General features: G+C 41.6%; 2 protein-coding genes and 1 long non-coding RNA gene across 3 annotated transcripts in view; 1 reads left to right on the top strand and 2 right to left on the bottom strand.

The window, feature by feature from the left end:
- LOC308620492 overlaps window positions 1–9,506 on the bottom strand; it is a 99,084-nt gene extending 89,578 nt beyond the window's left edge. The window contains exon 1 of the long non-coding RNA XR_014016323.1: window positions 9,375–9,506. This is a non-coding gene — a long non-coding RNA (uncharacterized lncRNA). The remainder of the gene's footprint in view (window positions 1–9,374) is intronic.
- Window positions 9,507–9,583: 77 nt separating this feature from the next.
- Window positions 9,584–13,767, top strand: MRPL16 (mitochondrial ribosomal protein L16). Its single transcript, XM_081240086.1, has 4 exons — window positions 9,584–9,752; window positions 10,118–10,183; window positions 12,092–12,240; window positions 13,083–13,767. Exons 1-4 carry the CDS (start codon window positions 9,698–9,700, stop codon window positions 13,566–13,568), a joined length of 756 nt encoding a protein of 251 aa, XP_081096212.1. The 5' UTR covers window positions 9,584–9,697; the 3' UTR covers window positions 13,569–13,767.
- Window positions 13,768–14,102: 335 nt separating this feature from the next.
- STX3 (syntaxin 3) overlaps window positions 14,103–16,934 on the bottom strand; it is a 43,614-nt gene continuing 40,782 nt past the window's right edge. Inside the window, exon 10 of the mRNA XM_081240085.1 lies at window positions 14,103–16,389. Within this exon, the coding sequence (XP_081096211.1) occupies window positions 16,312–16,389 (78 nt within the window). The 3' untranslated portion in view covers window positions 14,103–16,311. The remainder of the gene's footprint in view (window positions 16,390–16,934) is intronic.

Here is a 16,934-nt window from a genome sequence, read left to right as displayed (position 1 = left end):
AGTGTGTATTTAATATTAATATAAATTTAACATATAGTATGTTTTATATATTAAATGTAGATATATAACTGTCCCATAAATAATACATATAATATTTTAGATATAAAATATAGATCTATAATTTCACCCTGTCCTACATGTGTATATAAATACTGAAGTTACAGATCTTTGGGAGAAAAATTTAAGACAATCAACTGGTAAATTCTGCTTGTTGGAGTCAACACTGGAAGAAACTTTCTAGAGAAGAATATGAACATTTGTATCAAAAGACATAAGATATACACTTTGCTCCCCCAAAGTCCTAATTCTGACATTTATAGAAAGGGGGAAATCATAAGAGGACACAGATATATATAAGGATCTAAATGTCAGCTGGGACGATTAGACAAAAAAACTTAGATATGCAGCCTCAATACATTCCTAAAACTGAAGCCCAGAAGTGGGCAGACTTCACGGCCCCATCACAGGCCTCCCCTCCTGGCATCTCAGAGCAAGAACCTGCTCTCTGGTAACAATCTGGCTCCCAGGAGAAAGAGGCGTGAACCACACAGGCCCAGATCCTCACACCCATCACGGCTATTAGGTAAGTCACTGTATCCCCGAAAAAGACCAGGGCTGTTACAATGGTAGAAACCCTCAGGGAGTGGTGAATAAGTGCTCTCTCATAACATATCATCATGTTTGTAATATGGAAAACACGGCAACAATGTGTATGTCCAAAAACAGAGCAATGCATAGGTAAACCCTGGTGGGTCTGTATGATGGGATTCTTATAAGTCACTAAAATTCATGTTGAAGATAAATACTTGATGACATGAAAAGACATTCATGCATAGCCAAGTGAAGAAATCAGACTACACGACATCACAATATCATCCGTCCCAGGGTGTGACAGTGGTTATCTCTGCATGATAGAATGATTAGTGATTGATTTTTTTTGTTTATTTGTTTCTCTGGTTTCTAAGTTTTCTCCATTCAACACATAATAATTGAGCAATGGAAATGGGGGGAAATTATTTTAAACAAAGATGACTTTTTCTCCTTTAACAAAAAATTGGGCAACCAAAGGAAGGGGTGTGTGTGTGTATTCCGCACCCAGCGTTTGCTCTAATGATAGAAACTGAAGGAAAAAGAGGGGCATGAAAGACTAGGGGGAATCTCAGGCTGGTTTCATGTATGAAAACCTCATTTTAACTACCTACCTAGTAATCAGCTGTGTTCATCTGTATTGGCAGGGGTGGGGGACAGGGGAGTGAGGTTGACAATGGGTCTGCTATGAGAAGTTGCAATTCCCCTTTGAGGAAGCACCTTAATTAAATGTAGTCTGTGTGGGTTCATTTTTGCGTAATCTGTAATGCCCCAGACTGCATTCCGTTGTTTCAGTGACTACAATAAGTGCTTTTGTGACCTCTAGTGGTCATGGCTGGTAAAGGCTAAGCCTCCTTTAGGGAGTGGTCAGTTACGCATAACCACTTTTGTGAAGTTGCAGGAGAAAGAGGAAGGAAGATTGCTACCAAATACTTTCCCCCTATTTAAAAATAGTATGGAATTAACAAAGTGGATATAGAGGGAACATACCTCTACATGATAAAGGCAAGCCTACAGCCAACATCTTACTCAAGCACGAAAAGCTGAAAGCATTTTCTCCAAGATCAGGAACAAGACAAGGATGCCTATTCTTGCCACTTTTATTCAACATAGTATTGGAAGTCCTAGTCACAGCAGTCAGACAAAGAAAAAAGAAATAAAAGGAATCCAAATTGGAAAGGAATAAATAAAACTATCGCTGTTTGCAGATGACATGATACTACACATAGAAAATTCGAGACATTACCAAATAACTAGAGCTAATAAATGAATTCAATAAAGTTGCAGGATACAAATTAATATAAAGAAATGTCATGTTTCTATATACTAACAACAAACTATCAGAACAATTAAGAAAACAATCCCACTTATAACTGCATCAAAAAGGATAAAATAAGAATAAATCTAACCAAAGAGGGAAAATACTTGTACTCAGAAAACTATAAGACACTGATCACAGAACTAGAACAAATTCTAAAATTTGTATGGAAACACAAAAGACCCTGAAGAGCCAAAGCAATTTGAGAAAGAAGAGCAAAGTTGGAGGTATCACACTCCCTGATTTCAAACTACACTTCAAAGCTACAGTAATCTAAACAGTATGGTACTGGCACAAAAAATAGATCAAAGGAACAGAATAGTGGATCCAGAAATAAACCACACTTATATGGTCAATTAAGCTACAATGAAGGAGACAAGAATATATGACGGGGAAAAGACAGCCCCTTTAAAAAATGGTTTTGGGAAAACTAACAGCTATGTGCAAAAGAATCAAGCGAGATTACTTCCTCACACCATATACAAAAATAAACTCAAAATGGATTAAAGATGTAAATGTAAGACCCGAAACCATAAAACTCCTAGAAGGAAACAGAGGCAGTAAGCTTTTTGACATCAGCTTTAGCAGTATTTTTCTGGATATGTCTCCTTAGGCAAGAGAAACAAAGGCAAAAATTTTAAAAATGGGACTACATCAAACTAGAAAGCTTTTGTACAGCAAAGGAAACTATCAATCAAGTGAAAAGGCAGCCTACTAAGTGTAAGAAGATATTTGCAAATGATGTATCTGATAAGAGATTAATATCCAAAATACACAAAGAACTCATATAACTCAACATGAAAAAAAAACACCTGATTTTAAAATGGGCAGAGGACCTGAATAGACATTTTTTTCCCAAAGAAAACAATACAGAAACCAACAGGTACATGAAAAGATGCTCAATATTGTTAATCAGCAAATCAAAACCACAACGACATACAACCTCACACCTGTCAAAATGGCTATCATCAAAAAGACAACAAATAACAAGTGTTGGCAAGGATGTGGAGAAATTAGAACCCTCGTGTACTGTTGGTAGGATTGTAAATTGATGCAGCCACTATGAAAAACCGTATGGAGTCTCCTTTAAAAATTTAAATAGAACTGCCATACGATCCAGCAATTTCACTTCTGAGTATTGACCTGATGAAGATATAAAAAAATATAATTCAAAAAGATATAAACACTGCAATGTTTATTGTAGCACTATTTACAATAGCCAAGGTATGGAAGCAACCTAGGTGTCTATCAATAGAAATCTTACCATTTGTGACAATCAAGATGGATCTAGAGGGTATTGTGCTAAGTGAAATAAGTCAGACAAAGACAAATATCGCATGATCTCACTTATATGTGGAATCTAAAAACAAACAAACAAAACAAAATGAAAACAGATTCACAGATACAGAGAACAAACAGGTGATTGCCAGAAGGGGAGCAGTGAAATAGGTGAAGGGGGTTAAGAGGTACAAACCTCAGTTATATAATAAAAAAGTCAAGGGAATATATAGCATAAGGAATGTGGTCAATAATATCGTAATAACTTTTTATGGGTCCAGATGGTTACAAGACTTATCTTGTGGGGAACATTTCATAATGTATGCAAATGTCAAGTCATTATGTAGTACACCTGAAACTAACATAATATTGTATGTCAACTATATTTCAATTAAAACAAGTTTTAAAAGGTACAAATGAATTTATCTACAAAACAGAAACAGAGTCACAGATGTAGAAAACAAACCTATGGTTACCAGGGAGTAAGGGTGGGGAGGGATAACTTGGAAGATTGGGATTGACATAGACACACTACTATATATAAAATAGATAACTAATATGGACTTACTGTACAGCACAGGAACTCTACTCAATACTCTGTAATGGCCTATATGGGAAAATAATCTAAAAAAGAGTGGATATATGTATATGTATAACTGATTAACTTTACTGTACACCTGAAACTACCACAACATTGCAAATCACCTATACTTCAATAAAAATTTTTTAAAAAACCAAAAATATTCCAAAACAACTGACTACAATTAAATTTCACAAGTAAATGATTCTTGTTCCTTTGGGTCTGGGTTTGCCAATCAGCTTTCATACAGTTGCCTGCTTCTGGAACCAAGTCCTTGACTTTGTTTGCAGGTACACTCTTTAGAGTTGTCTCAGCGATGCCAGCTTTAAGCTCTGAAACCTATGCTAATAAATCAATTTCCTGAAATACCATTAAATACATAAATAAATAAATTTTTAATAAAAAATAAAATAAAAACAATATGCAACTGTACTTGCCTTTAACCAGCTATCTGAATGACTTGTAGCAAGTTCATGATTGAGGATAACATGCTGATGAGGAGGTAGAACTAAATACTTGACTCCTCGAGCCCCTCCCAGCTGAGAGCCTGTAGTTCTTTGAAATAGCAAAAGCCTTGAGTCTTGCTCAGAAGTGCAAATGATTCTGAGATTAAAATGAACACACACACACACACAAAATATGAAGAACAAGAATTCTGGCCAAGGAAATAAAAATGGAAAGGGAGAGAAAACGGAACTTAACAAAAAGTTTTAAAATTTATCTTGAAGACCAAACATGCAAAACGTGCCATAATGTTTTTTTGCAAAGTAAAATGCAAAAATGGAGACCTTGACAAGACATATATAAAAATGTGTAATAAAGTAACAATGATTGAAACAGTGTATCACTGGTTTCAGAACAGAGAGAACATAAGAAGGGAATAAATTGTCAAAAGGAATCAAAAAAATTACGTGGGAATTTAGTACGTTATAAAGTCACATATTAAATGAGGATTTTCAACTTGGAAAAGAATTATGTTAGATCCCTACCTCTGGCCCTTATAAGCATGTGATCAGAGTCAAAAACTCTTAAGAAAATTACTGTCAGATTTTACTGCTTAAAAAAAAACGTAATGGGGAATTCCCTGGCGGTCCAGTGGTCAGACTCCTCGCTTTCACCGCCAAGGGCCCAAGTTCAATCCCTGGTCAGGGAACTAAGATCCCGCAAGCTGCGCAGCACAGGCAAAAAAAAAAAATCATAATGGTCATGCCTCAAAAAAAAATTAAGGGACATACTGAAAAATGAAAAAAACTCAAAACATATACAACTGAAGAGGAGTTAATGTACTTATACATAACAAGCAGTTTTGAATCGATAAAAAAATGAACAGTATGATTGAAAACTACACAAGCAAGCAAATCACACATATAGTAACACAAACAGACAAAAACAAATGAAACCAAAGAATGAGAAAAAGTTCAGCATTGCTAGTTATTTTTTAAAATTTTTATTGCTAGTTATTGCAAACTAAGGAACTTCCCTGGTGGTCCAGTGGTTAAGACTCCATGTTTCCAATGCAGGGACTGCGGGTTCGATCCCTGGTCTGGGAGTTAAGATCCCACTTGTTGTTTGGCCAAAAAAATAAAAAATAAAAACTAAGTATAACCAGATGTAAGTTAGATCACTAAGGAGAACTCAGAGAAGGCTATCAGAAATCAACTTTAGTTTACCTTGCTACTATTTATCGAAACCAACTCTGAAAGGCTGGTGTTTTTTTTTTGTTTTTTTTTTTGCATTTTCCCATTAATCTCTGATATTTAAAAAAAAAAGTTGTGTTGTCACTTCTAGCCACAGAAAACATATTGATTTCAGTAACTAAAATGTCCAAAACTGTGTAAAAATCAAAACTCTGAATTGCATTTGAAGGTAAAGCTGCTCCCCGCTCCCAGCTCAGCCCAACTCCAGATAGAAAGTGGTGAAAACAAAAATGGAGGCAAGGGAAGAGGTCTCTTATTTCCTCACTTCTGCACATTTACCAATCACTTAAGATCTTTTCTGCCCCTGACTCCTCATCTCTGACCCTTTTGGGATGGCTTACCGTCATGGCACCTGTTATGAGTTGACTTGTATCCTCCTCTCCCCTGAAAACAACATAAGTTGGAGTCCTAACCCCCAGCACCTCAAAATGTGGCCTTCCTTGGAGAAAGGATCTTTACTGAGGAAATCAAGTTATAGTGAGGTAATTAAGGTGGGCCCTAATCCAATAAGACTAGCGTTCTTATAAAAAGGGGGAATGTGGACACATGACAGACAAACATAGAGGGAAAATGATATGAAGAGACACAGGGAGAAGATGGCCATCTACCAGCCAAGCAGAGATCCTTCCCTACAGCCCTCAGAAGAAACCAACCCGGCTGACACCTTGATTTCACATTTCAAGCCTCCAGAACTGGGAGGCAATAAAATTCTATTGTTTAAGCCACCCAGTCTGGGGTACTTTGTTACAGCACCCAACAGTACTGACTCGGGTCCGGGTATAGTTTAAAGTATACTCTTTCTCTTAAGGTGCTTTATGGAGTCTTCAGAGGACACACACACCCCCTAACCCTAACTGCTGAGGATATCTCAGTTCCCCTGATGCAGGCAAATTCATCTCTGCTAAACGGTTGGCTGTTTGCATATAATTCTTCTCACGGGCCCTGGACATCTATCCTTACACCTCTTCCACCTTCTTTCTCCTTGTCTCTCCATGGGGTCCCGTTGGACAGGATATAAGAAAACCGTAAACCCACACACTACACTGGGGTCTGCATCTGGTCAACAGGATATTCACACCTTTGACCTGCCATCAATAGTAATGTGGCTACTTCTCTCTCCTCTGATGTCACAGGCTGCTTTGATCAGCCTCCAAACATAGACTTTCCCAAGCCTGTGTCAACACCAACCCCATTCAAACTGCAGAGGCCTCATATCAAGCTCTCTGTGTGACCCTGAAGTGTCTCTCACTAAGCTTGATGGATCACCTCATCCCTAACCACTGGAGAGGGGAAGTGAAACTCACAGTATATCAACTCTGTCCAAAGAAATCTTTATTGTCATTGCCAGTTTCCACTTCCTTTCTTGATTTTTCCAGCGCTTTTTACAGGCTGAAGGAGAGTGGGTAGCTAAGAAAAGCAAAGCCACTTCCAACCAGCTCCTTTGTAAGTCCAGCCTAGGAGGCCCAGCTCCTCACTTTGGAATACGGGGATTACCACATACCTTGGGCCCTCAGGCAATACTAAGTCAGAAGCAATTCTGCTTTAAAACCCTGTTATAAGCATAACATTGAGTGTGGTTTTTCACCTTTCATATTGGCAAAGCTCTAAAAGAACTTTCATATCCTTCCTCAGAAAGGGTGTATATAAACAGTCACGCTGAGACATTGTTGGTGAAGGCCAGTTTCACGCAATTTTATGAGGTAAAATGATTTTAAATGAACATCCCTTTGATCCAGTGATTCTTCTTTGGAAATTGCTCAAAAGAAATACCAAAACAGTACCAAAATGGTATGTATAAGGATGTTTATTACAGCATGGTCTATAATAACAGACTTGTAAATAACCTGACTAAGCCACAATAGGGAATCATTTATTATGGTGAAAAAATTCATAGGAATACCATGGATCTAGTCTGTAAACACCAAGACAAAAGCATGAACAGTAGTTGGCACTGTTCCCTCTTCTTGGCCAAACAATTAGGACTAGATCCATTCTTCGTGCCTGTTGACTTACTCCCTGAGAAATGCTGGAAATAGCTCTCGTGTAAAACTCTATTAACTCCCCAAGTTGGGACTGTCTCTAACTTAGCTGGAAAGCTCTGGAATATGTGTAGACACATTCATTTTTCTCATGGCAGTAAGGTGTGTATGTGTATGTGTGTGTGTGTGTGTGTGTGTGTGCCATTTAAGTCAACAACCGGGCCTCGGACTGGGCTACAAGTTTCTGTTATCTCTGGATGTTTAAATAAGAAGATTAAAAACTGAGGTGTTAGATAATTTTTATAAAGGTGGGAAAAATATACATCCCAGTGAGTACTGGCCTGTATAGTCCAGAAACAATGCCTGGTACCTATACTCTACTTTTTAAATTTTCAAAGTGCTCATAGAGCACTGATTCCCAAACTTGATTGGGCATTAGAATCACCCATGGGGCTAGTTCACAATAATACTTCCTGAACCCCACCTTTAGAGTTTCTTAGTAAGTGGGGACCAGATATTTACATTTTTAACAGAGGCCTCAGGAAAGTCCAAAGACCAACTTTTGGAGATGTTAGCAAATGCATTCCAATAAAAGTAAGTTCATCAAGGTTCTTAATCCTACTTTGCATCATACTAGCTGTGTAGCAAATCGTTTAATCCCTGAACTTCGGTTTCCTACAAATAACTGCCATAGAACTATCAGAAGAGGAGAGTAAATAAAGAGCTGTGAAAAATCAAAGGGAAAAATGATTTTCTGTGATCAGGGAAGACCTCAGGTCCATCCTTCGATTTTTCACAACCCTTTATTTAAACTTCTCATATCTCAACGTTAGCTATTTGTATTCTCATCATATCATCCCTACATAAATATAAATTCATAAAGGATCACCGATTTTTCATATTTGTATCCTCCATTGTACTTAACACAACTCTTACAAAGAAAAATAGACATTACAGTACTCCTTAAACGTAGAATTTTGAGTTAATTTTTAGTTATTTTAAAATAAGCAATGAGGTAGAAGTTTTAGGGCACCAAAAGACTTAGAGACCAATCAAAGAGTGATTGTACTGCAGCTTTCTTCTCCATCCAATCTTATACAATATTCAGCTTCAGATTTTTAAATGCCTGAGTACATTTGAATCTCCCACTTTCGGTGGAAGGGAGAGGGGAGCACAGAAGAGCTGCCCAGAATCCGACACGGGCTGAGGGGGCGGGGGCAGTTTAACCTTTTAAAACTGCTCTTGGGACAGAAATGATTGGCTGTAATAAAATTCACTAACCTTTTTGATACAGATTCGGTGTGTAAATAATCAAGAAGTACATAAAACTGTGGACAGGGAGAGTTCTTCCAGTAGCTTTGCGAGATTACAGGTTTTATTTGTTGCCATTTACGATATTAACCCTTGGAGAAAGACCACGCACAGATTTAGCATGATTTAAATACAACAGACATCAGCCTCAATTGGTAATCCCATCGGTATCCTAGAAGCTTGGAAAAAGACACTCTCTCTTTCTAAATATTAAAAAGCTTCATGCCCATAAAAATGATTTGCCCAACATTCTCCCAGAATAATTATACCTTTTTTCATTTTAACTTGATATCGAGTCATACTGTCCGTTCACTGGGGTCTGTGGAGTCACACCGACTGTGCTCAAATACTGATTGTACTGTTTTCCTGCTGTGTGACCCTAGGAAAGTTAAATCCTTTGACCTTCGAGATGGAATCTGCAAAGTGGGTGTAATGACTTACTTATCGCATGGATTCGTTGGGAACACTAGACGCAAGGATAAGGTACTCATCGCCCGACACAGTGCAAGAGCCCAGTAAATGCTAAGACAGTGATGAGTCCTTCGCTTTTTTCTAACGTCTTGCGGGAGAGAAGGGGGCTAGAGACGCGGCGTAATGTAGTGAATTGTAAGGAACCAACTTACCATATGAACCCAGGCTTTCTCAGCATGGTACTTCGCGGAGAGAACTCCCCGCCCTGCCACCCTCATCTCCGGAGAGACCCCAGAAAGCACGCGGGGCGGGACCCGCACACACCAGGCCGGAACCCAGGTTCCGAGGCTCCGGTTTCTTCCGCTTCCACCCGCCCTCACTGCAGGGGGGACCGGTGTGAACGCAACTTCCGGCCCGACCAGGTCGGGGCCGGAGCCGGTTCCGGCGTGGCTCGAGAGTGCCGCGTTCCCTTCCCGCGTCGAAGTGTTCGCTGCGGTCGCCGTGGGGAGCCCGACGCGACCGCACGCGCGTGACCATGTGGCGGCTGCTGGCTCGCGCCCGTGCGCCCGTCCTGCGGGCGCCTTTGTTAGGTCAGAAGTCCCCTGTTCCCTCCAGGCCTTGCCTTTCTCCACACCCCTACCCCGCATCGGGTATCTCGCACAGTCCCAAGACTCTGCGCACGGTTGCGGAAGCACGGGGAAGGGGCTGCGCTTTGCTGCCGCCCCTCCCGCCATAAGATTCGTGCAAAAGGGTCAACAGCGTTCGTGCAACCTGGGGATCGGCGCCCAGAGTCCCCGGCTTGTCATTTGGGGGCGAGGGGCAGTGCCTGTGAGCCCCTTTAGTGGAACCCATGTCCCAAACCCACAGGACACCTCTGTCAGGAGCATATCTGGCCCAGAGTATACCAAGCCCTGGCCTTCTGGCCTTCGTCGTTTAACTTGATCTGTCTTTGTAGATTCTTGGTCAGCGCCGCCCGCCAGCGCTGGCCTAAAGACGCTGCTCCCGGTGCCAGCTTTTGAAGGTGAGAGCTTATCCGTTTTCCTGTTTGTAAGCCTTTTCTGTGATGGAACCCAGCAGAGGATAGGTAAAGAGTAGGAGTGTTCTTGTGCCCCCTGTCCCCACTCACCCATTCAGTAATTATGTGTTGAAGGCATACTGTATGCCAGGCAGTGTTCTAAACGCTAGAGAAAAATCGAAGAACAAGAGACTCAAAAAGGCTCCTGCTTTTAGGGAGCCAACCTGTCATGGAATATCTCCCCTATGGCCTACCACGGGTGCGTGGCCCACAGCTGCCCACTCAGCTAAACCTAACTGGCCTCAATTTAGACTTTTGATGTTTTCTCCAAATGAGGTTACACATGTGCAGTCAGTAACAATATTATGTGAAAAGCATTAATTTGTTAATATAAACAATTAAGGTAAGCCACAATTTGGTATATCTAACTTACCTTTTTTTTTTTAATATATTGGAAATCTCAAAAAAATGAAAGGGGCCTTGACTTCTGAAGGCCTTATCTTCTACACATAATTGTGAAACTACTACATGCACTGGAGTACATATGGCCATGGAGGAAAGAGAAAGCATTACTAAGTTTCTCTGTAGCTACATACAGAAATGGCAGGGGGCAGTTTCTGTAGCCCTTAAAGTCTCCTGTTTTATATTGGACTCCATCACAGAGCCATGCTTGTTTTACTATAGAAATACTTTAGATGACTTACAAGTTAATTTTTTTTTCCATATTGTCAAAACGTCAGACGTGGTAAAGACGTAGTATGTCTGGCCCTCACCCAGCAACCACATTGTAGTACAGGCCTCAGCATGAAAAGCCCCTGTATATATAAAGGAAAGAGCACTGATCAAAGGAGTACTGGGTTGTAAGTTTCCCAACAAGCATGTGGCGGAGCAGGAGAACTTAGGTATTTTGATGTACAATATAGTATCCCTTCCACTACCTCTGTTATCAGAGAGGCAGTGTGGTATTTTTTCTTAAGTGACATAGTGTCTAGCTTTGCTGTTTTGACTGGATGACCCGAACCAAATTATAAAATGTCTCTGGGCCTGAAGTTCCTCTTCTATAAAATGGAGATTAAAAATACTACCTGCCTGGGCCTCCCTGGTGGCGCAGTGGTTGAGAGTCTGCCTGCCGATGCAGGGGATACGGGTTCGTGCCCTGGTCTGGGAGGATCCCATATGCCGCGGAGCGGCTGGGCCCGTGAGCCGTGGCCGCTGAGCCTGTGCATCCGGAGCCTGTGCTCCGCAACGGGAGAGGCCACAACAGTGAGAGGCCGGCATACCGCAAAAAAAAAAAAAAAAAAAAAAATACTACCTGCCTAATGTTCTGTTTCTTGATGTGGATGATAGTTATGTGGGTATGTTTGTGTGTTCACTTTGTGATAATTCACACTTTTTATGGGGCCCTTTGATACATGTGTGTTAAACTTTTAAAGGTTTAAAAATATTAAAAAGGAAGCCCTAAAAGATACCAAGGCTATCAAGTTGTTTTAAAGATGAAATGAGATAATGCATGTATAGCATTCAGCTCAATTCCAGCACTTAGTAAACATTCACACACACACAAAAATGTTACCTAGTGTTATTTTGTGACATTCTCCTATCTTTATACCTTTTCTAATGGTCCCTTTTTCAGTGTTAGGTACAGAGTCGGCATTTTAAAAAAGCATTTGGGTTTGAAGGTTAAAACTCTGCTCTCTTAAAAGGTTCAAAAACATTTGCATCAACCACTGTTGTAATCAGAAGATTCCAGTGTCAGTGAAAGCATCCACAAGATAAACCTAACACACTTTTGGAATTGTTGTTGAGTGGTAACTTTAAGACTTTGACCTGATTGTTATAAATCTTTCTAGGAAGAAAATGAGTCCTTTGAGATGTGTGGTTTGACTTATTCTTGGTTGTCTGTGCTCCTTTTAGATGTTTCCATTCCTGAAAGGCCCAAGCTTAGATTTGTTGAAAGGGTACCACTTGTGCCAAAAGTGAGAAGAGAGCCTAAAAATCTGAGTGACATAAGGGGACCTTCCACTGAAGCCACTGAGTTCACTGAAGGCAGTTTTGCGATCTTGGTGAGTCCAGCGTCAAGCGGCTACAGGATGGAAGCCAGGGATTAAAGTAGACTCCTTGAGTGCATTCTCATCTCTTCCTCCACAGATTTTACTAGAACTGCCACTAGTTGCTCTTTAAACTGATGAGGACCCAGTAAGCATTAAGTCATAAATGTTTTTTGTTTTACGTAGAGTGAAAATAATGTAAAAGCAGAAGGAAGAGGGTACCTAATTTACCCCTTAATTAGACCATGAGATTTTCTCAAGCCTCTGGTCAAAATAAAACTATCCATGTTTTAGTACGTGGGACAGACGTTTCCTTACTCATTAAGTAGCTTCCGTGAAGACTTGACGTCAGTACCTACACAAATGGCTATGGACAAGGATTTAGTTCCCATCAGGCAGCCAGAGTGATGTTTTTTAACGTCCGATTCCCACAGCCTGCATGATCAGCCCCTGCCATCCTTTCAGAACTCAGTCTGTTCCCCATTCCTCTCTCTACCCCGGCCACACTGGCTTCTGCCCAGACTCACCAAGCCATTTGCTGCGCCAAAGCCTTCACCTGTGCCGTTCCTCTGCCTGGAACACTCATCTGTTTCCCCTTGGCTGGTTTGTTCCATTCTGGCCCCAGCTATAAAGGTCACCTCCTCAAAGAGGTCTTCCCTGGCTATCCATTGAAGAGGGTCCACCCTTGTTCCCATTACTGTACCCTAGGCTTTTCCTCCATGGTACTTACTAGAACTTATATTTTTACTTTCATGTGTATCATTGAAGCCACAGTTAACATAAAAGAAGAGACATAATAGATCCCATGAAGGATATCTAAATCCCCATATGTTTCTAATTCTTCCATTTACTTTTAGGCACTGGGTGGCGGTTACCTCCATTGGGGGCATTTTGAAATGATGCGCCTCACAATCAACCGGTCTATGGACCCCAAGAACATGTTTGCCTTATGGCGGGTACCAGCCCCTTTCAAGCCCATCACCCGCAAGGGTATGGGACAGCGCATGGGGGGCGGCAAAGGTGCCATCGATCACTACGTGACCCCCGTGAAGGCTGGCCGCCTTATAGTAGAGATGGGCGGGCGTTGCGAATTCCAAGAGGTACAGGGTTTCCTCGACCAGGTTGCCCACAAGTTGCCCTTCCCCGCAAAGGCCGTGAGCCGTGAGACTCTAGAGAAGATGTGGAAAGATCAAGAAGAACGAGAACGGAACAACCAAAACCCCTGGACCTTTGAGCGCATTGTCACCGCCAACATGCTGGGGATACGGAAGGTGCTGAGCCCCTACGACCTGACCCATAAGGGGCGATACTGGGGCAAGTTCTACATGCCCGAGCGTGTGTAGTGAGGATTGTAAGCAGGAAACGGACACAGGCCGTTTATTCCCCTCAGCCAGTCCTTCAAGTCTTTGGGTAGCTCTGATGTCATAACCAAGGAGCAGCATATGAGTAGATGCTTTCTGAAAAGCTGTGCATTATTCTGTCAGGTTTTTTTAAGTGCATTATATTTATATTAAATAAAGTTTGAGCATCACCTCAAGACGATGTAACTTCTCATTGGTCACTAATTCCCTTAAATGATTAAGAACCAGGCCTGACTGACTGTTTGTTTGGAGCTCTGATTCTCCCCGGCTATAAGATAAATGTCTTCGAGGCTGAAGCAAATGTTTGCATCGCCGACCTCTGATTCAAGTCGGACTTAATGTCTGTACTGCCTTTTATATATACACACTTAAGGAGCTAGTTTCTATGACATTTTACTAGTTACAGACTTTTAATGTTTTTGGAAAAGCAAAGAAAACAACAGTACATAGGTTAATTGATTCAACATATTTATTTATGCCCAGCTACCCATCTTCTCTCAATCTTAGACGGGGGGATGTTGGACAGCACGGCAACAGACATCCCCTTGCCTTTTACCAAAAGGAACTGATAGAAACAAAACCTGAATTGTGTGGTCTTTCCTAGGCCTGAAACCCTCTGGGGATGGTGGGTATTTGGCTCTATATCTGTGTCCCTACAGGTCCTAGCACAGTGCAGGGTGCCACACAGCACTCAAATCATTACTGTTGAATGAACAAGGGCCCTGGGTGATTCAAAGCCACGTGGTTCCAGCTCCCTGTTTGCCTTTAACAAAATTCATCTATTTTTTCAGAGCTAGCCAGCAATGGTTTCTATCCTGTATTCAAACCAAAGGAAATACAGATTGATAGGAAAAATATTAAACCATTTGCTTTGAAAGTGGGCAGAAAGCAGCACACTGACTAGAATGTCAATTTTTTAAATCCCACTTTCTTAAAAAGTAAGACCTCTGGCAAATAATTTACTTTGAAAAGTACAAATGTAAGCAGTTATGTGGTCCTCGAGAATTGTATACCGTGATTTTTTAATATATTTTTAGTGAACCTCTTGTACTATAACTAATCACTAAATTGCATTAGAACACACCTGAACCTTGAATTGGGGACAGTGTTTGGAACAGTTTCTTGTACACAAGTTGCTGGCCAACAAAGCCAGTTTCAGCTGGCAACGTGAATCAGTGACAAGGGGTGTGAGTGACAGCCTCGTTTTTCTGACCTTTGTCACCTCTTGTTTGTTAGGGTTCACAGAGCATGGTATTCGTGACTGTTGGGCGTTCAATCACAGCATGACGTGTTTCTTTTGGGGTCCACATTTAATTACTGAACCACAATCCGGGGGCCAGCCATCTCTGCAAAGTAAGAGGCCGCTGACAACTCTCTCACCACCTCCCGTAAAAAAAAGGACTTTAAAGTATATGTTGTGAAAGTGGGGCCTGCTGTGCTGCTGCGTGGGTGGATCGACCATTCCCAGGCATTTCTACACAGCCTGTGACAGAGACCATTTCCCACTGATGCCTTAAAGCGTTTAAGAGGCAAGTCCAAGGACTCGGCCATAGCAGAAATCAGAGCTTAATTTCAGATAAAGTCAACAGACTCGAGCAGCTATAAGCGGCGGGCACTGTGCTAAGCACTGGGGACACAGCAGTGAGGGAGATGTGCCTGGGGCCTATCGTTAGACAATCACACCTCGGAGAATGTTGGACCCTGAAGAAGGAAGGAGACAGAGCGTTGGTCAAAGGTGAGACCTAGAACTGGAATAGCAGAAGTAACAAGTGCCCTGATCCTGACTGACTCCCAGCAGTTAAAATCAGATCCTGATGAGCGGGCGTGCTTCAGCCATAACGTCCGCGTGGGCTCTGGCTCCAAGTTTATTTCCTAAACAGGTACGTATGCTTTCTCCTCTACCCTGCAGTCTCCTCCTTTAACCATCCTCCTAACCTGCTACACAGTGCTGTACTCCCTGTTCCGAATTCACCCCTGCCTGCCACCCAAGTCCATATTTTTGTAAATCTCCCTTTGCGTAACTTTTAACTGGTAGGTGGTCGAGGTCCTGTGTCCTAAGAGGTTTCATAATGGAAAGAAGAGCTTTTGAGGAATCTGCAGCGGAGAAGGGATGGCACCACAGAGGTGGAAGAAGAATCGAAAATGCCAAGTGAGCATCCATCTGTGAGGACTGAAGGGGATAACAAAAACGGAGAGAAAAAAATCATAGATTATACAGCAAAACGTGTGGGGCTAGGATCACCAAGCCTGTCTACAGGGGTAAGGAACTACTCACAAGGCTGCAAAACCTGTCCTAACCTCATAAGGGGAAAATTTTATTGATATTTACTTTGGGCTCCCTGTGTGGCCCTCTTCCAAAGAGTTCAGGGTGCTTCTAATGTAATAATGAATTCTTTCTCCTCTGCCGTTCCCACATGCCAATGCCCAGGTTTCACGACAGGAAATCAACACCCTTACGCAAAGCATTCTGAACAAAACACTCTGCTACCAGACCTGCTTACAGGACAGACTGCCACCTTCTGTCTCCCCGTCTACCTATTCCCTACCAACTCCCTCTTCACTCGTTTTTCTTGGTTTTCTCCAACCTTTATTCCAGCACCCAATCCCACACATATTAAGGCACCTGGTGACAACCAAAGCCCTCAGGACACAAGCATCTTGAGCGAAAACAGGCCTGACCCTCCCCACAGATGGCTCACCTGTTTTGTTTTGGGTTTTTTTTTTTTCAGGCAAATATGCCCCCAATAGTAGAAGCTAAGATGATCGCAAGGATAACACAGCAGATCATGATCATTATCTTCTTCTGCTCATCCAGACAAGGAAAGAAAGAGCACGTGAGAAACAGTGTCACTGCAGAGGGGGTTCCAGAGGAAGGGAGACAAGGGTGGGTCTGGGCATGGAAGCAGATGTGAAGGTAAAGGGAGATGGATCTGGCTTCTAGAACCCAGGGTACTAAGAGAAATGTTACTTCTCGGTGAGAGACGCAAAAATCAGGTCAACAGCAAGCTCAGAGGATGTTTCGTATGTTGTTCTGCCTTCCAGCTGCCATCATATCAGATTTACGCCCCTTCCCCCCAGAGCCAGATACTCTCAGTGAGTCAGCTGAAGTCTTTTGGGGGGGAATTCCTTGAAATCTAAGACTCAAATACAGTTACACTGCACTCTATGAGAGTTAAACCATTTTCAAAAATTAGAACTTCTGATCCATCTGATCTAGCACATGGTTAAAAAAAAATTTAACCCCTTTCCGAAACCTAAATGAAAGTCACCACATGGTGGCAGCCACCAAGTGTTTTACAGGGACATAGAGCCAGAACTGTTTCACAATCAAAGTAATTTATTTTTAAA

This window comes from Mesoplodon bidens, assembly GCF_964165515.1.
Source record: "Mesoplodon bidens genome assembly, chromosome: 7".
Classification (NCBI taxonomy): Eukaryota; Metazoa; Chordata; class Mammalia; order Artiodactyla; family Ziphiidae; genus Mesoplodon; species Mesoplodon bidens.
This window is presented reverse-complemented; position numbering and strand designations above follow the sequence as displayed.